Below are 22,583 nucleotides of genomic sequence, written 5' to 3'. Positions count from 1 at the left end.
CACGAAGAAATCTTAAAAAACTGGCAAACTAAATTGGTGAATGTCACCCTTTAGTATTTGGGATACAAATTTCAATAAACAATTTTTGGCATCAAATTTTTGAAAACAAAGCACCGATTAATTTCAATATTTGGAGTTTATGGGATGAGAATGATTGGAAATACAACGCACAGCATTTCACCGATTTAGGTCAGTTTTTGGGATTCCATCAACCTCAAACACTGATCTAGTTGGTGGAGAGTGATTTCAAATCAAGAAGTCAACTTTTGGGATGAGATGATAGAGCGAATTCAAATTATGAGCACAGTATTTGAGAAGAGACGAAAATAATTTAAATCAAGGGGGCAGTATTTGAAATGAGATGAAAGCACACCCAGTATACACCCTGGGTACTATTATGATAGAGTGGTCACTTGAAAAAGCAACTATGACAGACATGTCTTGCATGCGTATAGCATGAAGGAATTTGAAAAAAAACTTATGTATCAATTCTTCTTTTCAAAGGTCTCGCGAAATATATTGAGTCAGAATTTTTTTCAGATATAGAAATGTAATAAATATTTTGTTGTTATCCAGAAATATGCTTACTCCAACTTATTTTACGAATAAACAACCATGAATCACTGACCTTATTTGTCAACAACACTCAATTTTGTCGTTTTTCATTCACCTGAAAAGGGTGAGACAAAAGTTTTGAGGAGGAACAAACAAAATATTAGTTTGCAATTATGATGCGACATCTTATTGAAAGGCTAACTCATAACTATGAAACTATATTAAAGCTCTAAATGCCCTTTTCTCAAGAGACCTGGTTAATTTAAAGGGACCACTCTATCAAAGTAGTTTTCTTTTTTATAAAGAGTTCCAGTTATAACAAGAGTCATCTTCTTCTACATAATTGAAAAAAAATTGGAGAAATCGAAAACTAAATTATCGTCACTGAAAACCGTTCAGTAGAGACGGGATTCAAACCCACGCACGGAGACCATATTGGGTTAGCAGTCCAAAACACTAACATCTCAGCCATCTTGTTTTAAAAACACAATAACGCAAGCAAAACTGAACAAAAGATAATTCAATAAGAGTGTTTCAATGAACTTTCAAACTCACATACACATGCAAGCTATTTTGATTAATGAATTAGCTACCAGATAGGGTGAAATTGGACGAACGCGAAATAGGATTAATTTCAGAAAAATTTCTGAAATTGGAGAAAATAGACGGATCGGCACAAGTGTCGGTATAACTGTGATGACGGATCCCATTTTGCCAGGCTGTTCTTATCAGCTAACTCCTGGGATCTATGAGAAAAAATCTATGATTTTGTTGTCCAAACACCCCTTTTTATTAAATCTTATTTTATTTTTGGAGAGTAGCTAATAAACTCACAATTGCTTAAATTAAAAAACTTATAGCGTCAAAATTAGTCATAGTGTTTGTATGGAAAACTTCTTGGACCCAACTCCGAGAAATTTTGTTTTAGATGCTCTCTAGACGTATGTGCTACTGAATCAGCATGAAATTGAAACATTACTCTGCCTGTGTTTTTAAAAGATGGTTGTTCTGTCGAAACCTACTAATTAAGTTTCTGTTGTCTTGATAACTTGATAAAATGCAAAACAAAAGATGCATTGCCTTGAGGAGAAAATCAAAACAGGAATTGAGATCGAATTTGGGTATTTGGCAAATTTTGAGATGGAAGATAGGGGCAGGAATTGAGATCGAACACTTAGTATTTCAACTGGTAGCTCAACAACTAGTAATTAAGGTTGAACTTGGTGGTGACCACCTAGTAAATTAAACATATAATTTAAAACGCGACTTCAGTCTTACATATATGTGAACGGAATTTGCAAACAAATTGCGGTTTCCTACTATAATTTGCGGAATACTTTTAAATCTTGCGAATTATGCGTACAATTTGCGGATTCCGCAATAGCTCATTTTAACTATGCACGTCTTATTATTTATTTGTGGAAGTCACAAATTGTTGCGGATCCGGCATGTTCGTCCATTTTCGGATCAATTTCGAGTGGTGCAATGTCTTAGGTATTTTTTGAGGAATCTAAAACAGCACAGAAGCTCAAAGAAAAGTAGCAATGTTGCAAGTTCCACGACAAGTCTGATTTTGGCCTGTTGCGGAATCCGCTTACAATGCGCAGAATGCACAGTTTGGCCTCGTAAGATATGCTTCACAAACATGATTTTCAAGTGATCACTTCAAGGATGATAAACACACATTTCAAAAGAGTTCATATTTCATCATTAAAAGTTTTTTCGATGCTTCATTTTTCTCTCTTCTTTTTTCTCTTAGCCGACAGTGTCAGGTCGAAAAACGAAAATTTTTCTTACATCTAAATTTTCTTGTTATTTGAAAAAAAAGGCTGAAGTTTGTGTAATGTTGTCCAAACTTCAAAGTTTCTGTCAAAATTGATTTTAAAGGAATCGAGCGCCTGTCTTTCTTCACTATTTGCTTTCATCGGTCAGGGTTGAATTGTATTTCGAACGTTTGTTTGCTACATTTCAATATAATATTGCTCAAAGCGTATTTTCTTACGAATTATGATCTTTTTAATTGCTCTCCTCTTTTCATTTTTCGGTAAGTCTCTTTTGACTTTTTTCATTTTCTTAGGTTCTCTTTTTAGCCTAAGCTTGTCTTTAGTACGTAATAATCATCAGGTTGAAAAAGCCGTATTTTCAAACGTATTGATTTAACCGAGCAACTTTTGGTTAAAGAAAAACCTGCGAAAACTTAGCCATTCAAATTTTGAAATGCTCTATATAATTTAATATATTAATTAACAATTTTCCAACTAAACAAACACATCTAAAGTGATTGGGCTTCTCTTTGAAATGAGACGAGAGCTAGCCTTCACAAATGCTAGACTAGATTTGACAAAACATAATTTTAATGTTGAAATAACCGATAAGTTTCACTTATACTAAATGCTTTTTTTCGGTGATTCATTTGATCGGTGAAACTACACTAGTCGACAACTCGAAACAAATTAAAAAAGCGGTACGTTTTAAAACTAGTTTAGTATCTGATGAGTAGCAACTTCTTTATAAAATCTTCGAGTGTGCAAAGCAACCAGAAGAAAAAACTAGTCGAGATCAGAAAGGTGAATATTTTTGCGAGCTAAAACTGCTTAGACCATTTGTAAAAGATAATTTAGTGATACGAAATCTTTAGTGTTTGCGTCTGATCAAAAACTCCATTTTTCTCAGAGGCGGATTTAGGGGGGGTCCCACCTTTGATACTTTTTTAGAAATCAATTTTTGGCCGACCGACCCTAAACTTTTTCTAAAGGCGCCTTTGGCGCCAATATATACTAACTTTGAGGGGGAGCGCGCCAAAAAAACGCGATTTTTTTGTCAAAATTTTTCAAAAAGTGCTCAAAAACGGCTTTTTTGACTGTTTTTTCAAAAATTTGCCTGCGGCGCACAAAATTTTGCCAAAATAGGGGCAAAACAGTGCTTTGGGAGAGCTCGAAAAATCTGTTTGGTCGACCTAAAAAAAAAAAGTCGTCAAAATTTTGGAAAATGTTTTGAAAATCCGCTCCCCCCCCTCGAGAAAATCCTAGATCCGCCCCTGATTTTTCTGGTTACATTTTTGAAGCAAAATCGTTTTTTTTTTCAATCATGAAAGACGAAAACCAACCAATTCAGGTCAGGCATTTTAAAAAAGCTATAGATGTTTGGTGTTGGCTTCTGAGTAGAAACTCTTGCTCATGAAACATAGCATTAGTAGATCACAGTATGACTGTAAGTTTAAAAGAGAAATTATAAGCAATTAAGTGTCATGGGGGCGGTCTAAGCCAAAAGATCGTATTTAATCATTTAAATCGCGTAAATATTTAATAACTTTTTTTTTCGTTTACTTGACCAAAAGTCAACTGTTACATCATCCAAATTTGCGATCAAAATCTGGTACTTATTAATCATATATTTGAATTGCCGTCTTTTCATGTTATTCATTATGAAAGGTTATCCCAATGCAACATGAGTATCCTCGGGGATTGCAAATAATAGGAGAGATCAAAGGGGTCGGGGCTTGGTTGTACAATTAATAGTTGTTGTGATTGTTCTTATTTCAATTATATTATTTTAATTAACCGGTCTTAGTTGACCTTGACTATCGCAAAAGACCTCCTTCGGAGTGAGCGAGCGGCAGTGTTATTTGAAAAAAACAACAGCACACATTTTATTTGAACTCTAATATAAAGCTAGACTAGTTGGAGTGTTAGTACCTTTGGTTAAGGCACGGTCATCTGACATGAGTAGAGTACCCTCATTCTGGCAAACTCGTACTATCGATCCCCCACCCCAATGGGAAGATTGGAGGAATATGTTCCAATTGGCGTTAATAGCCAAAGGGAGGATAACGATATAGATAACTAGCTGAAAGCACTGGAATTTTTGAAACCAAAGATTTTACAACTGGAGGAAGAACCTCAAAACAAGTCGACGACGGCAAAAATGGAACGTTTAGCAAGGAACGCAGAGGAAATAAGTAGATTCAACAATTCCTAAAACGCCCGAATCAAAGTGCAAACCAAGACTTTTAATGGAATGCGAATAGAAGAAGCAGACACGAATATCCACTCTATGGTAGACCTAGCAGCACTTGGTAGTGAGCGTAAAAGAGTTTTCTCACAAAAGCTTTCGAAAGTCAAAACCCTACGGATAAATTTCGCCGATTTTTGGGATATTCTAAGCCAAGCTTTTATTAGAACACCCAATATAACATTCGAACGTCACAAGCTACTTAATAGACGCCAGAGAGTCAGAGAAAGGTTGGAACAGTTCTGGGGCTCTCTAGCATAAAGGGCAAAGAAATGCATCATAGCCAGCGGAGTGGAGGAGTGGATCCGCGATATATTTATCAACAAAATGAGATGTCGGAACTAGGTGAGAACGGAATCTCAAATCATTTTAAATTTTCCTACCCTGTAATTAATAATGCTTTAAATAACCACAAAAACTTTAACAAATGGGATCCAACTTTAGCTGTGGACCGAGGAAATTCAAGTATGAAATGAAAATTTACAAAGGGACATCTTGCAGTCTGTCCGGTGAAGAACGCGATTTTTACATCCTGTATTTTTAAAGGACAGTTAACAAAAAAAAATGTAATTCTCGAAGAAAAAACGTAACTGTTGTAAATGATCATGAAATTGTAGATACCGAAGTTGTAAATCCATCGGAACAACCTGCTGTAACTAGCCATATACATCCAGAACGTTGCGGTGCACTTAATGCATGGTCGGAAACAAGACAAAGTAATAACGGCGATTGTTCAGGATTGAATGTGACGACGATAATTGACAACGATGGAAAAGGAACAAAGAAACTACTGAGTTTTGGATCGGGAAACGAAATATTCGTACAACTAAAATTACAGGTAGACTCAGCTAGTCCAGTATGCTTTTGGAAGATGAACGTATAATTAAGTTTAAGCAATTAAGTTTGAACTTAAACTACTTGATCCACACTTGGGAACACCTTTACTGCGGCTTCACGGATGACCCGATAAAGATCGTGGGACAAGTCCTCGTACCAAAAAAATCCAAAGGATAAATGTACGACAAAACAGCTTTCTTTTTAACCGATGGGCACGAACAAAAATTGTAGGAAACGACAATCTACCACACGTCGGAATAGAAGTCGCGCAAAAATCTTTTCCATACTACAAGAACAGCAATGAAAGTAAGTCATTCATAAATCCCGTCAGATTAAACAAGAAAGAAACAGAAACTCTTTTCAAGAAATTCAATCAATTATTTAACAGAGTCGGTGAAAGAAAGAACCAAATCAAGTTTACCCGTTTTCACGATCTGCTGAACCCAATACGAACAAAAGGGCGTAGGTTTTCGCTGCACTTACTTCCGGCCGTAAGCAAAAAGCTTGACAAACTTATCTCGGAAAAACATATTAAAAAGCTAGAATTATGCGACGAAGATGAAAATATCAGCCAATAGTAATTACCTGCAGGAAAGATAAACCAATAAAGCTTGCGTTAGACTAAAAATTTTTATAAAAATAAAAATTCAAAATTAAATACCAGATGCCGAACAAACATGAACTAGTAGAGAATTTTGCATCACAACTTTCAGAAAAACCGACGGAGAATTTGGTTCTCAACTTTAGACCTCAAAAATGCTTACAATAAATTAACTTAGACGACTTCGCAAGTAAATAGTGTAATAACCGGTGCGTATCAGTTCTGAACGTGGTTTCACGGACTTGGCGATATGTCAAATGTGTTCCAAAGAGTAATGGACACAACCATCGGAGAAATTTCTTTTACTAACCTTTACCTCGAATATATAAAATTTCCTCCCAAAAAAAGTTTTAAGGATCAAAAAGCGGTCGTTGAAATTTTTCTTATTACACTAGACAATAAACATTTTGCAGTCAAATGGTTGAAATGAAAAATTTAAAACAGGAAATCGAGAGGCTAGGTTTCGAAATGGATGGGTAGGGAAAAATCGAAATCAGTAGTTATCCCACTGAGTGATAAAGTTTTAGAAATAGAATCTGACCCAATTCCTTGGAACATGAGGGAGTTGCGCTCATTTTTCGCATCAACTAACCAAATTATAAAATTCGTACCGAACCTCGCATCATTAGAAAGTCCATTGAGAACTCTATTAAATAAGAAATCGACAATTTCTCGGTCTCGACAATAAAATCGAAAGATGTTTATAACATGGCTTTCGAGAACATTAAATCAAAAATTATTAATAAAACCGAAAATAAATACTTCGTTGTGAAACTGAATACAAGAGAAAAATCTGGCGCACCACACAACGGCATTGGGGCAACGCTCGAACAACTTCACGAGAATGACTGGAGATCGGTTTTCTTCGCTAGCCGATTAGTAAAACCGCATGAAGCTAAAAACTCATTAAACGCACTCAAACTCCTCGGCGTTGTTTGAATTGTAGAACAATAAACACATTATTTATACGGTTCAGAATTTGAAATCATAACCAGCCATAAAGCCCTTTTATCAGCATTGTCTTGTAATCATAGATTTAAAACCTATCATAGCTGTTTAACAAGATGAGTCGATACATTTTTACTGTTTATAATTTCGATAAATCACCTAGTGGGCAAAGATATGGGCTTCACCGATTTGATCTCAAGAATTGCAATTGGTAAGAATTCCAGAGGCTCTCGGAAATTTTGGAGAAGAGATTGTCGTAGCAAAAATCAGTAAAACTAATTAAATTATACATCCGTCGGATATACAGATATACGAGAAGTTAGCGCCACACCTAAGTTTGATTGATCAATTTTCGATAAATTTCAATGACGTATTACAACTTAACTAAATTACCGAAAATCAGTTCTAAACCTAGATAGCTCCATATTGAACATTTGCGATTTTGATTTTCTAATCCTTTCCGAATTTCTAATTAGTGTTTCTAAATAACTTCTCCTTGATCATTCTAAAAAACTTGTTCCAAAATTACCATCTCAAAGTTTTTTTATCTACGTTTTTTATCTTTAAATTCGAAATACCTAAAATATCCCATGGAATTTAATATTGTATTTTATGTAAATGTAAATGGTGGAGTTGTAAATACTCCCCTGTCATCCGGTTTTGTTCTAATAGCATAATGATCGCTTGGCTTACCGAAGAAAGTAGCGTTTTATAAACCATTGCCAGAGCTCCAGAAAAGAAAAGAGAGTTTCAGACCACTAAGTTGGGCCGTTTTTATAATCAATTTTACAAAAACTTACATGCTGCCAATGGAATACTCAATATGAAAAAATAAATTAGGTTATTTTGGTTATTTTGGAAAGATATTCCTTCCGGAATACGTCTGGTGGCCACAAGCTAAGAGAATGGTTTATTTCTATGGAAAAAATTGCTCAGATTGTATACAAGCAGGTAAAAATCTTGAACCACTAATTCCTGAAAATTTTTATAATCGTCTCCCCGATCTTATATTTGTGAATGAAGAAGTTGATATATATTCCGCTGGTCCATCAGATTATTCGTGGAGCCATTGTAAGTACAGCCCATTTTGTATAGATATAATCTCTAAATTCCCTTCGTCGAAAATTACTCCAAGTACTTCAGCTAAAACAATAGTCGATTTTCTTACCAATTACATTCATCTTCAAGAAATCCCAATCTAAACCGGAGCAGATTTTAAATAATTTTGTGATTCAAACTTTATAAATATTCTAGTTTTACAGTGGTCGACCACCGTTCCAATGGATTAGTGCAAAAACTCAAGAAAGAGCATCAGCTAATTTTCCGATCAGCTTAACACTGGCCCCCTTTTCTCTTTGAACTGCACGGAATCGCTTTCAGCGTTTATTTTTATGACAAAACACCAGATGTGATTCGAACTAGCAGAGAGTAACTTGCTGAGCCGTTGGTACTGGAACTGGAAGACGATTTCGCAAATGAAAACCTGTTGTACGAAGTGGGATAGTCCCCTGAACGTAAAAACTTTATTCCTTTTAGACGAAGACGAAATGTTGAACCACCAAAAACTTAGGGTGAAAGGTTGTATTTAGTTGTTATAAGAGAACAGTCAGCTGGGACAGCAGATAACCCCACACACTCAGTGAGGGCACTGCAAGGGACAAAATTTCGTAAAATGAGAGGGAGTGCAGAGAAACTTTGGTCACCCAATCATTTGAACAGCCAAGTCCCATCATCTCACAAGTTCCGACGGAGGTAGTTGCCGAATAAAGAAGGTTTACAGGAGATACTTACCTCAATGCCGCCCTCAGTAGTAGAAAATTCAGACAATTCGGAGATCAATTCAGATTTAATTAGGCAATGCGAGAAATTTCTAGATAAATTCGAACCCGACATAAAAAACTAAAATTTTACAAAACTTCATTTTTCCTTCGGATTTTGTAAATTGTTCTTTCCTTACGGATCTGCTATTTATACCCAAACCTTTATCAAATCTGAAACTTGCAGCTTATGGCATTAACCATAGTTTTTTCTAAACACATTTAGACTTCTTTTAGAAAATTAGATAATCCGTCGGCTCATTTCGCCTGAAAAACTCCATACCTTAAACTTTAACTCTTCGCTTACAGTATGTAAGCAACTGACATTTGGAGTTGTATACGGAGGAAACTTCTTTAGTTCAGGTACCTCACATTGAAGTTTTGATTTATCCTATCAAACCCACCGGATAAACCAAACTGCATCACTCAAAATTTTTTTTTTTACTTATCATAATGTGCAACGTCATTAGTTTTAAATGCCCAAAGCGCAGCCATTGCATTCCTAATTTATAACTTATCATCGTGCTATCTAGTTAGTTGTGATTTTATTTATTTTCTTTCCTCGTTCTTAGAGGGAAAAGGATCACCTATTTTGTACGTACTTAGTTCGAGTTTTTCTTAGTTAGGGGAAGTGTTGTGATTGTTCTTATTTCAATTATCGTTTTTTGTTTAACCGGTCTTATATGACCTTGTCTATCGCAAGTGACCTCCTTCGGAGTGGGCGAGCGTCAGTGTTATTGTGTGTTATAACAACACACATTTCAATTGAAATCTATTCTTATAATTTTTCATTATCTTAAGCTAGACTAGTTAGATTTTTGGTACAATTTAGTAATAGTAAAATCTAAAAACTTTCTTATGGTTCAACCAAGGCAAGTTTTCCTAGCCCAAATTCATTAAAGCATGAGAGCGCCATGCCACCAGGAGCGGTAAATACTTCGAAAATCTTACCGAAGTGCCTTGAGGATCCCTTTTTTTCTTTAAATTTTTTTGTATAGTTGCTCTCGATCCGCTTTATCAAGGTTGGATCATCTTCTTTGAGTGATACAAGTTGGAGCGTATTTCAAAAGCTACACAGTTGATGTTTTGTAGGTTTCCAGTTTTAAGTGCTCAATATGTTCTTGCGTGGTTTTGATTAGAATGTAGTCGCAGGAGCATAGATGAAATAAAAGTTTGAGCATAAATACATTCGGTGTTAGTAGCAATTGTTTGTTGTTGTTCCAAATTACTTGAGTCAGTTGTCTCGAGTTGCTATGGCCTTCAAATTTGACTGCTAAAGTTGAAAGCAGATCACAAGAAAGTCTGTCAGATCTCAAGTTTAAGAGAAAGGCTCGTTTTATAACATGGAGACGAGTTTCTCTTATGCCTCGCCAAACTTAAGAGCAGACTGGGGTCAGGCCGCCTTCCAAATTTTAAAATTGGAGCTTAGTTGCTATTTCGTCTTGATTGAAAGCTAGTGACTCTGCACAATTTGCTTGTGTGCAGCTACAAATTAGGTTTTTTTATCCAACAGAAGTAGTTCCGGTGCTCTGTGTTGAGTCATAAACGTTCAAACTGCTGGTGAACAACTTTCAGTTAAGATTTTTAGTGGTATGGAAGTTGATTGCACGCGTTGTCAGACAAGTGATAAGACAAGTGTAGCTTTTGTTTATAGTTTTTTTTGCACGACACAAAATCAAGTCCAACCTTTTCGAATGGAAGTGAAATTATTTCCCGATCGTTTTGTTGCTAAGAAAAAATCTCAACCAAAAAAGCGTTTTAAATTTTACCTTGGAAGCGGTAGCACAAGAAGTAGTGATGACAATTTTGCCTCAACATTTTTCGGAGTCTCAATATTATGAAGTTTTGTTGCAAGCAGTTTTGTAAATTATCAGTGCTGAATTGCATACGCTTATGATGAGCGTGCTCACCATCAGTCAAGTTCATGGTTCACATGCGTATAAATAAGTAGGATGCTTGGTTGCATCTGGATTTAGTGAATTAGTCAACCTACACCAGATTTGAAGAAAAATCCATCAAGGAATTGTGAGCAGGGTAGTAAAGCGTTTTTGCTTTATAGTGCCTTATACACGTTAAGCCGCTTACCGATATCTGAGAAATTGCCGAAGTTACTCGTAAATTGGAGTCTGAGCTTGCTCCCGGTCTTTACCCATTATAGGTTGTTACCGTCAAAGCATATGTGTCATTTTTATAACACGATCAATTCTCCGGAACATCAAAGACTGGACCACTTTTGTAGCAGAAAATGTGGTAAACTTACTCTTTCTTTGAAGCTTGGATATTTAGAATTGCACGATCGACTTGTAAAGAGGATGTGTTAACCTAAGCTGTGTTCGAAATGAGCTCTGTGACATCGTTGCACAGTTCCTTTTTTCCGACAAACATATATATCTTAAGATTGCAAACAAATTTGATTATTTCTGTGGGAATAATAGTCTTTATGTTTGTCCGTTGTTTTGATCCAGCATTTTCTGTCGTTTTATTTGTCCAAACAAAACACAGTTGAACTTGAGTGGGGATTGCTCGAAAGTAAATTTACAAAAACGGGCGCCAAACACAGAAGCTTGCAATTCTAGCTCAAATTTTTTTTTTCTCAATAATGGTGCATCATTGATTATTCCATTCATAAATAACAGTTTTTCGTGTTCTTGCTCGAAATATTGCCTGTAATTGCAAGCATATCATTTTTTATTGGACAGTTAAAGCTTTTGGTTCAGTATTTCAAGAATTACGACAAATTCTGTTTGCAAGATTCCTGCTATGGTAGTCAAAATTTTCTTAGTGGTTTTTCCTTAGCCGTTTTATCTTCGGGCTGAATGAAAGAGTATCATTCCTGGTATCACAAGTCCTCCCAAATTCCGATGAACTGGTTTTCGGTTTTACTTTTGGGTTCAGTGAGGAAACCTAGTGCGACTGGAATTGCCAACATCAAACCTTTAGATGACTGCTGAGCTTTTAGTTGCTTGTCTACAAAGAGAGCAAAATCATCCATTTTGAAGCTGTTATGAATTATTTGCTGTATGTTGTTCCAAAGCGTGTTGATGCGGTAGCGAGCTTCATCTTGTTGATAGCTTTGTTTCTCAAATTCAAACTGCTTTGTTTGTTTGCTTGAAAATAGTCCTGAGTTACAATAAAAATTGAGCCTGATTCTTCGACTTACCATCATTTATCAAAATTGCATTTAAAGTGGCATCTTTGTGTTGTCTTACTTCATTGAATTTCAAGCAAAATAGTTTTACTACTCAATTGAAAAATTTTGATTTGGCGTGTCGGTTAGCGTCCATTATACCAGGATGCATATTTCATACGGCTGCCGACAGGGCTTTTCAAAGGGTTCCTCTCTTGAAAGAATATGTCGAAGCCGTATAAAACAGATCGAAGAGACTAGATAATGAGATGTGTCGTTGATGGTCATACCTGTAACTTACGTTGTTCACTCGCGCGAAATTTAAACATTGATTAGACTGCTTGTAGAATAAACGTAGCAGAAGTAGAAATGAAAAATCCAAAAAATAGTTGATCGACTTTTGAAGAAACATCGTTCTCGCTGAAAACATAAAGAATGTTCCATTCAACTGCTTGACGGGCCCTACACTGTAGGGCATATTTGCATTTCAAGAAATAGGAACAGTTGCTGCAATTGTTCAGAATTAAATAGCAATGAATCGCTCGTTTGTTGTTGAGTTATGATTTTGACATGTTTTTGAGTTGGTATAATAAACCAGACTTTCAAATCACTTGGTTTTCAAGGTGACAGTTTTAGATATCTGAATTTTTTGCTGAGTACTTTCTTTCTTGTTCCAATTGAAAATAGAACTTTTCCCCTCAGTTATCTATGGCACAACGTCTTGCAGACGTACATTCAGTTTATGTATTTTAACTTGGCAGTTGAAGCAAAAGTCATTTTTCTTCTTCTCTACTTATGTTTAGTTGCGCAGTGAGCTTCAAGAAAGCTAGATGCTGTCCAATGTAGTGACTTTTTTTTTGTTCTTGGGGCATGAACCTTTTGTTTTACTTGCTTCGTTCTTAATAAATTTTTTTTTTCGATTTAATGCCTGTTACGAAAGAGTTTTGTTGCTGGTTGTTTTTGTCCAATTTTACAAAAAAAATTCAAGCAAGACATTGTTTTGTCCGTGGGATAATTGAATGTATCACAATCCATCTCATGAATTCAGTGTTTTTCCCATTTGAATAAAACTGCTAGTGGGATATGCAGCGAGCAAGCCGAAAAAGGTTGCTCAAGTTCAATTCGGATGGGTACATATGCCTTATTTTACGTTGAAAAGCAGTAATTATGACGAAAAATTGGGTATCATCAAAGTGCCCAAAATTTTGCAGTTCACTGGTAAAAGCTTAAATAACGAATTCGGTGTCGCCCCATCTGCGGTTTAGCTCCTGTTTTGCGTGAGTTTACTGTTAAGAACCAGTGCCAAAATTTACCACAATTTTTCAAGCTCCATCGTCTCACAGGTACTGCAGGTAAATTTTTTTCACATCAATCTGTGTGACTTTGTTCCCCGTTGCAAATTGAATTAGGTCAAACCAATTATTCCGTTCTATTGGGTTACAGTAGAAACTTACACGCTTTTAATCAATCAGCTTGATCCATTTGAGACTGTAATAAAATGAACTGTTGCTTGTGTTGACTTGCTGACTAGTTTCGCAATTTTCACACCCAGCTGATCCGTAGAACTTATGCTGAGGCCATTAGCACAAGTATGTTACTGTTGTGGCGATGAATTCAGTGCATACTTATCATAAAGAGGAACTAGAGGAACTACAATGGTCGTTAATGTCATCACATTGTCGTCGATGTGTTGGCCATGGAAATTCTTGCATCGTTCTTGAGTTTCCTGTCATAGTGTAAAGTCCCTTAGTTTTGTAGTCGTAACGGATTGGCAGTCAAAAAGCATAAAAATTAGATGGCACCGTTGTTGCATCAGTATCTAAACTAAAAGCGACGTACACGCATGGTGTGTGTTCTTATAAGTTGCCGAGGAAATATGCACGAGAAGGACTGAAGGAATCTTATGTCTGTGTTCCGTTGCATTTTTCCTATCGTCGCCTTTTTTTCCGCTAACATTCGCGGCTATGTATCAAGAGGTATCTTGTGGCCGTTTTTGCACGTCTGCTGGAAGACAGGAAGCTATATCATCAGCAACTTCTTCCAACTCTTGCAGGCATTTCAACATCCTGATAGTCTTTTTGATCGTTAGATTGCTAGCAGTGAAACTTGGCCGAGAAAACAGTTTGACGTTTTGACTATTACAGATTTTAAAGCCCCACTGTTCTAACTTTTTAATAGATTTTTTTTCACATCATGAATTGACCGACTGATATATTTTGGTTTGTTCAATGGATTGTTTAATTTCCATTTTTTTTTCAATTTTGAAGATGAATTTGCAGCCGGTATTATGGTCTGGTAGTTGTTTAATGAAATTGAAAGTTGGGTTCTGCGTATTTTGTTTTCATTTTTCTGAAAGTATTAACGTTTTAGAAAAAAAATTGAGGTTAGTTAAGAAAAAACAATTAACTCTAACTTGTTTTTTTCAGCCATAAATAAAAAAATAAAAAAAACAATGAGACAAAAAACAATAGAAGCGGCTGTTCTACATTACCGAGATATGTGCAGTTAAATGTCTTCAGTAAATATCTATAGTGAATTTAAGTTGAAGAGATATTTTCTAATTTGAATGGTCCAAAAATCAGATCGAAAACGTTGAAGAGATATTTGTCCAAAGTTGAATATTCCAGAGAGATAATAATTAGTTTTTTAAACCACAAAAACCCTGGACTGAAAATTTGGTCCAAAACAAGACGTACCGGCAGGGTAGAAAAGAAACGCTCCGATCATAATTAATATTTGTGCAGAGAAAAAAATACGATAGAAATCTTATGGTTTCTTTTTAATTTGCAGTAATTTTTGGAAAAGTTTAATACATTTTTTTAATTATTGCAGCGTTTTCTATTTTTGAAGAAAAGGAAAAAGGTACTTTTTAGAGACTGCTGCTTCTACTTCAAACAAAGAAGAGAGTGGCAACTGGACCACAGCTATATTTGCACTGCCGTTACGAAAAACTAAAGATGCAAATGCGCGTGATTGTTATCATTTCAGGTCAGCAAACAGTATTTTTTTTTCAATTAGGTAACCAGTGGCTCATTTGGGGGAGAGGGGGTCATTTGTTTGAGCTAAGAAGTTTAATACTTATTTGGTAGAGTTTCTAAGTCAATTTATAGCAAAGGAAAATTTTTTGAACTAGCGACCAGGTAATCTCTAGTAAGTTTCGCAGATACTTGGACCACAAAAGTTGTTTCCTTTTTGTTTCACGTTTTACTCAAAAAGTTCAACGGTGGGTTGAGGTATCTGCACTCTAGGTATTAACAATTCAAACTGGAATTGTTTGCAGTTCCACTTCATAATACAAAAAGAAATCATTTTTAGAACAACATTAAGGATTCTTTAAAATCAAAAATTATTAAATACAAGAAAAAATTGACAAAAATAAATAAAAAAATTAATTTGTATGCCATCGAAGATACTTGTAAAGAATTTTCAAAAAAGAACAAACTTGGAAATACTACAAAAAAAAATTGATTTTGAGAGTTTTTGTTTTAAAAGTTTTCCGAATTTAAAAGACATTTCCGAATTCAATTTTAAGCAATGCAAAAACTTTCAAAGGTAGCCAGCATTGAAAACGTTGTCATTTTATTTAATTCAAGCTGTAAGATTTTTCTAAGCTGATCAAAATGATTCAAGTCTATTATGAAGACTAAAAAGAATATCCCTCAAATGTTCTGCCTTAATTTTTCAGTGGTAGGTAAGCTCCTAAAAATATTAAAATCAGCATGATAACATATTTCGTCGAGTTTTACTTTCTCAACTACAATCGGTTTAATTTTTATTTCGTCGTGGAACAGTCTACGCAGTCCTGTCACTTATTGAGGCTAAAACAATTTTCCACGATCAAGTAAAATTGCCAAAATGCACTTTCATACAATTTGAAAAAGCGTTTGGGACAGTTATTTATTCCTGTTACAAAATTTCGGTCATGTGGGTTTAGGTTTTTAATTGGTTGTAATTGAAAAATCAATTCAAAAATTTTATCCGAGTCAAAATCTTATTCAAAATGTAAACTTTTTTTGAGTCAAAAGAAGCAGTTTGTGGAACCGAAATGTGCAACCTGAAAAATAAAGAAAATTCGCATCCTCAAGTATCTTCTCTTTGTCCACTGCTTTTCATAAATGTATACTTAAATCAATTCAATCAAGGAGAAAAAGTTAAGGCACATGCTTTGAAATGTGATAAAACAAAAATTGATTTTCTGTAAATATGACTAGAAAAAAGAAGTCTATCAATTTCAACTGTAATTACAAGAAAAATTAGCGTAAGATTTTTATTCAATGCCCAAGATTTTAGGAAGATTCAATACAAAACTAACTATGGCGTTCGGCTTTTACAAGTACGAATCATCAAAAAAACTGTTGTCTGGATCAAAAAGTGAATTGTGCATTAAAAATTATCTTTCAAGCAATGAAACACCATCAAAGCTTGAAATCAAAAGGTGGGAAAACAATAGACAGTTTCTTTTCTGAGCCCAAATTGTACAAACTAGTTAAAAATCTCCAGAGTAGCAAATAAACAGCCGTAAAAACAGCTTTTAAACACTCCTATGTCCGACATACAAAGTGCAGCAAGAGTTTCACTACATGCGTACAAAAAAGTTCGAAACAGTCAAATACGATATGCTTCGAAATACTTCATTTCAAAAAAGAAACATAATAAAAAAAAACTGTTGTTTGGATCAAGAAATAAAGAGTGCATTTGGAACCTGATCAAAACTATATATTATTATTGGTTATAAATTAGATAAATTATCCCTATAAAATATTAAAGACTAACCAATCACACTCCATCAAACTAACAACCCACTTATTTGTAAGTGCTGAAATTACTTGTAACTTCAGCACCAGAGAGATTTGAATTTAACTTACAACCTAGTTGCTTTCTCCAAGAGACCGACTCGTAACAAAACCAGTATACTCTAGATCTATTGAGACTAAGAGATATAAGAGTAAGATTAAAATCGGTATTAGACTAAGAAGTTGCACGAATCTATCCGGCCGAAAATAAGATAGCGTGACGAGCAGACGGTGTACCTTATCTGAAATTACTCTATCAGTTAGACTATCCATCCCAACTCACATTAAAAATTCGCTTCAAAGCAATTGAAGTTTCTAAACAATCCTATGTACGACTACAAAGAAATTCACTAACTTGTGTACTAAAAACTTTGAAAGAGTCAAATATGGGCTTCGAAATACTTTGAAATAAATTCCAGAAAAAAACATTAGTTTAAAAAACTGTTGTCTGGATCAAAAAGTGAAGTGTGCATTAAAAACTATGAAAGTTGAAACAGTTAATCACATTTTTATAGACTGGTGCTTTCTGGTCAAAAAGGCAGATTTTTCAATGACCGAGAGAACAAAAAACCTGTCGAGAACAAAAAACCTGGCGTGAACAAACGGCAAACAATCTTGTGAACGCTTGTAATTTTTAACAAAAATGTAAAATTTCTTGGAGTTTATATTGTGAAGCAAATCAAATTTTAGCGCGATAATGCCTTGAATACCACCTTCAAACTTTAAACAGACCAGATTTTTCTTCTTCAGCGTTTAAGAGCCACTGAACTTAGTGTGAAATAGTTCGTGATAAACTTTGCCTAATTTTTTCAGCAAAGTAGGTTAAGAAAACGTTCATACTCAGAATTTGGTTTTATTTAGGACTTTTTTTTAAGTTTAATTCATTTACTTTAATTTCAGGAATACAAAGTTTGCTTTCGAACAATAAAGATCTTAATGTCTCAACATACGTAATCGACTTCTAGTTTCAAAACTGGATTTTAGTTTTCAAATCCAATTTTTAAATGTATTTAGTTTTTTGTTCCAATTTTGTTCCAAACCTCGAATTGTTTTTGAAAAATCAAAGATTATTGTGGTCAATTGAAATTGTTCTGAAAATTGAAAGTAAATGCCTTCCCAAAAACAAACACAAGTCAGTGTTAATTCGTTTCTTTTTAGCATTCCTACACTCGTTTCCAACTGCTTGTTGGCTGTTTTTTAGAGTGACATAAAAAATCTTATATAATCTATATGCAATTTTAATGCTGTCAACTAAAATCAGTTTTGTTGCTTTATGCAGGTTATGTTTTGAATGGCAAAAAAAGTCTATCCATTTTGGTTAACAGGAATTTAAATTCTAGATAGGAGGATAAAACTTATAAGAAAATATATAACTATGATCAAATTAAAGTTTTATTTTGTTTTTTGGAATTGTTCACCTAACGTTAAAACTTTTTCTAACATTAAAATTTAGTGTAGGAAAGTTAATAAAAACCAAGTGTTTTCTCATAATTTACTATAAAAACTGGATGAAAAAACGAACCTTTCTGCTAAGATTTTGGTTTCAGCGAAAGATTTTGTTATCTGGGTCGTTTCATTGCGCGTGGAGCTGCTTCCGAAGCTGCAACGATGAGAGTCAAGCGCACAGACGATTATTACCAGTTCAGAGACCTTATAAAATTAGTCTATAAAACTATCAATTGGTACTCATTTGAAAAAGTGGGTAAGTTTTTGATTTCTTTTTGTTTTCCGTATTTTCCACTCAGCAATATACTCGCTAGAAAGCTTTGGAGCTCCCAACATTAATTGCTTGAAAAATCGGTTGGACCTTTTTTGATATTTTTGCACTTAAGATAGTAACTTAAATTTTGTTCACCAAACGTGAAAAAACTGTTGCTTACAAAAGACAGAAACAAATCGATGCATCAAAAATTGAAAATGTTATCAAGAGATAATTATTACATCAAAAAAGCTGGCTTTTACAGCTGAAAGCATATAGTTTTTCGCTCAATTTGCAAGTTTTTTTTTCTCCAAATTTGCAAATAGTTTTCCAGCAATCAGATTTGAAAGGTTTTTGATTTGACTGTTTGAAAACTTCTGTCATTTAAAGCTCTCTTAGTCAATCATTATTTTGATTTTGAGGCGTTTTGAGCAATTCTCCAAAAATGAGGGGCCAAAATTATTTTGAATCTGCCCCTTTGAAAACGTCCTACAATTTCTGGTGGCTCTTTTTCAGTCCCCCTTTGATTTTTTCTGAAATTCATGAAAGGAAAATCTATATAAAATGACTTTTCATGTTAAAAACGTGTCAGCATGAACAGAAAAACAGAATTTTACATCAATTATATTATGCAAAATGCCGGGTGAACAATTTTTGAACAGTTTTATTTTTTTTGTTATTTCACAAGGGGGGGGGGACCTGGAAAAGAGCCTTTCTGGGCAGTGCATTGGGTTTTTGTTCAGAATGGGGTGGATGCTGCATGAAACAACTCGGCGTCTACAAAGAGTGGGGCCAGGAACATGGGATCTCCCCTCAAGAATATTACGAAGAAGTCATAAATTTCACTTCCGATAACCGGAAAGTGAATCTAATCAGTGTGAGTAAGCAGCGCGAATCAAGTAAAAAGTTTGAACAGCCGAAGTAATGTTAACATATCACCCTGGCTATTATAGTTAAATGCAAGGTTTAATACAACTCAGGGATTCGAACACCTGCTTACCCAAAAGGTCCCCCTTTTTACTTTGTTGAGAAATCAATTTTTGGCTGACGAACCACAAAACTTTTCTAAGGCGCTTTTGGCGCCAATATGTACTAATTTTGAGGTGGAGTGCGTGCCGAAAAAACGCGATTTTTTTATTTTTTATTTATAATTTTCCAAAAAGTCCGTGAAAATGCTTTTTGGCCTGTTTTTTCAAAGGGGTCCTTACAAATATTTGGGAGAGCTCAGAAAAATCAATCTGTTCGACCAAAAATTCATTTTTTTGAAATCGTGAAAAACCTACCACCCTCGAGAAAAACCTACCAATCTCCTCTTGTGAAAATCCTAGATCCACCCCTGGTTATACATATACTAAATTTTTATTTGAGTTTATATTTTGTTTTATTTATTTAAATTATGATGATTTGATTTTGAGTTTATTTTTTTTGTCATATGTCGCTGCACTTAAATTGGTCATAGGTATAAAAAAATTCAATCCCCTGTTTTTGCTTTACGATTGGAAAAGTCAAAAACACAGGCGTCAAAATCATGAGTTGATCTAAGAATTTCTCGAGGGCAATTAGTTTTTTTTGCTAGACGTCTCAAAACAGACAATTTGTGTCTAATGGTGATCTACCAAAATAATCTGCAATTTGCAAAATGAAAAAATAAAAGTGATGAAATGTTAGATATGTTTTGGAAAGAATTTATTATCACGATTAGTTTTTCAAAAATTTATAACTTTCGTCTATATTTGGACGCAGTGATTAGGTGTCTTCTCAGAAAAACTTCTTAATGTTTGATATAATTGAAATTGAATTTTATTTGAGAAGATACTTGTCATACTAAAAAATGTGTTTGTCTTCTTCAATTATAATATAAGGGACCAGAAAAATTGTCCGGTTTTTAACTAATATTTAAGTTGTTTTAAAATAGTTTAGAAAAACTTATTGCACACAAACAGATTATATGTGTTGCAAGCTTTGCTAGTCACTCGATACGAGCTATTTCGAGAACAACTGGAAACATAATTGCTCCGTAAAATGTCGCTTACTAGCTAGATTTTTGAGGTAAAATAGGTTCTATTTTATGCCGCTTCAAAAAGCTCAGATTGTGAAAAACTACCTTTACGAACGATTACATTTCTCCTTTGGTTCAAGGTCAATTTTTGACCTATTATCAGTTTCTTGTAAACACTTCATGAGAAACAATTTTAGCCTGAAGATAATTTGAAGTAAGTTCAGTCTTGATCTTATTCAGTCATCGTCAGTCGCATCAGATGAGTTATATCCTTTTGGAGTAATTTCAGATAAGGTACACCGTCTGCTCGTCACGCTATCTTTTTTTTCGGACGGATAGATTCGTGCAACTTCTTAGTCTAATACCAATCTTAATCTTACTCTTATATCTCCTAGTCTCAATAGATCTAGTGTACACCGGTTTGCGCGAGTTAGTTCCAGAATGAGAACAACTGTATTCTAAGTTTAATTCAAATTGATCTGGTGTTGAAACTACAAGTAGTTTCAACACTTACAAACAAGTGGGTTGTTAGTTTGATGGAGTATGATTGGTTAGTATTTAATATTTTATAGAGATAAAATATCATAATAATAACCAATGATAAATACTAGTTTAGATCTGGTTCCAAATCAGTTGAAGAGTTTGACCATTGTTTGCCCCCCCCACCACTCGTATTTTGCTCCTGTTTTAGGCCCAATACAGCAGGAGTCTGTGTGTTAACATTGTCACTTCGATCGGATTCGGGACTGGGCCAATTGCAGCGCATGAAAACCACCAGGCAACTTATATTCTCAGCCCAAACACCGGTGGAATGATTCATTTTTTCCCTTACGACAAAATACGGGATCAATTGACATGGGATTGGTTCAAATTGAATATTTTATGCGAAGAACAAGCTTGGATCTGTGTGAAATATCCTCCTAATGCAATTGCCAGCGGAAGTTAATGCTCAAATTTCGATGATGTTTTTGTTTGTTCTCAATTTGAAAGTTAACCACGACCTCGTAAAAAAACGTTTTTTCCTTTGAAGTTTTTAAAATGTTTTGCATTTCAAAAACCATGCGTTTCACATCGCTGCAAAGATGAAAAATTTCCGCTGAGTGTTGATGAACAATACAAAAAAATCAACTATTCAGTCTAATTTTATAAGGTTTTCCAATAACTGGCTTTATGTGAAACTCTTTTTAGGAAAACGAAAAAGGTCGTCGGCCAAATTTTGGTTTCAAATCGGCGTGCGGTTTATTTTGATTTTTTATTTAAATCAAATTCTTTTCTCATGTGAGTATTTTTGGTATTTATTAAATTTTTGAGAAAATTTTTTGAGCTCGATTTCTAGAATTGAAAAAAAAATAGTGAACATTTTGGCACTGAAGAATACCAAAAAATAGTTTAAACTGACAAGCAGGCCAGGTTTTTGATGGCAGTAAATTATTATATCTTCTTTTGCTCTCTTTGGTCGCGGCTAGTCGTGAACGTTTTTGCTGCTTACGTTTTGGACTTGCGCCTTTTTCTTGAGCAGAACTGTTTATCAATCGAAAAATATCGTGTTTTATTATAAAAGCCTGAGATTAGAAAAAAATGGCTTCGATTAGATAACGAAAAATCTGAAGCGATTTTGAATTAAATTTTAAACCCTTAGGGAGTTTTAATCGGATGGAGAATTTTCAGGTCAATGCTATCAACAATACAGTGTAAATGTGGCTATCAGAAATTCTTTCACGGTTAACAATTAATTTCAGATGCCAACTTTGAGCAAAAATTATTGAAATTATGGGGCAAAATTTTCATAATGGGCAGTGATGGAAAAAACGGTCGAAAACTTCTAAGGAATTGTACCTATAACGAACTCTTGCTTGTGTTTAACCTCAAATGAAGCCTTGAAAAAAGCCAACGCTCAAAATATTTCGAACTTGTTTTCAAACAATTGGATTGTTTCAGATTAGCATTTTCCACAAAGTTTCGAAACGTTTTTCCCCTTTCATTTCATTTTATCACGGTGTACTTCTGCATTCAGCTTTTTGTCAAGGAACCTACACTAACTTGCGCTGCTTAATTGCGTAGTCCTGTTTTATCTTAGTTTGAAAAAAAAAACGTAATTGTGAAAAATTGAAATGCAAATTATAATCAAAAGGAAACAAAGTTAATATAATCAGCCAAGCACCAAATTAACAAATTTGACCCTAGTTAGGTCCGTTT

At 34.6% G+C, this 22,583-nt stretch overlaps 1 protein-coding gene across 1 annotated transcript; it reads left to right on the top strand.

The window, feature by feature from the left end:
- Positions 1-2,488: 2,488 nt before the first annotated feature.
- On the top strand, positions 2,489-21,333 carry LOC134854973 (uncharacterized). The gene is made up of 5 exons (XM_063871352.1): positions 2,489-2,599; positions 14,770-14,884; positions 18,237-18,391; positions 19,132-19,265; positions 21,079-21,333. The coding sequence occupies exons 1-5, from the start codon at positions 2,563-2,565 to the stop codon at positions 21,331-21,333; spliced, it is 696 nt and encodes a 231-aa protein (XP_063727422.1). The 5' UTR covers positions 2,489-2,562.
- Positions 21,334-22,583: the final 1,250 nt, after the last annotated feature.

Source organism: Symsagittifera roscoffensis, chromosome 10 (genome assembly GCF_963678635.1).
Source record: "Symsagittifera roscoffensis chromosome 10, txSymRosc1.1, whole genome shotgun sequence".
NCBI classification, from domain to species: Eukaryota; Metazoa; Xenacoelomorpha; order Acoela; family Convolutidae; genus Symsagittifera; species Symsagittifera roscoffensis.
Note: the sequence above shows the minus strand (reverse complement) of the source record. Positions and strands in the feature narration are given on the sequence as shown.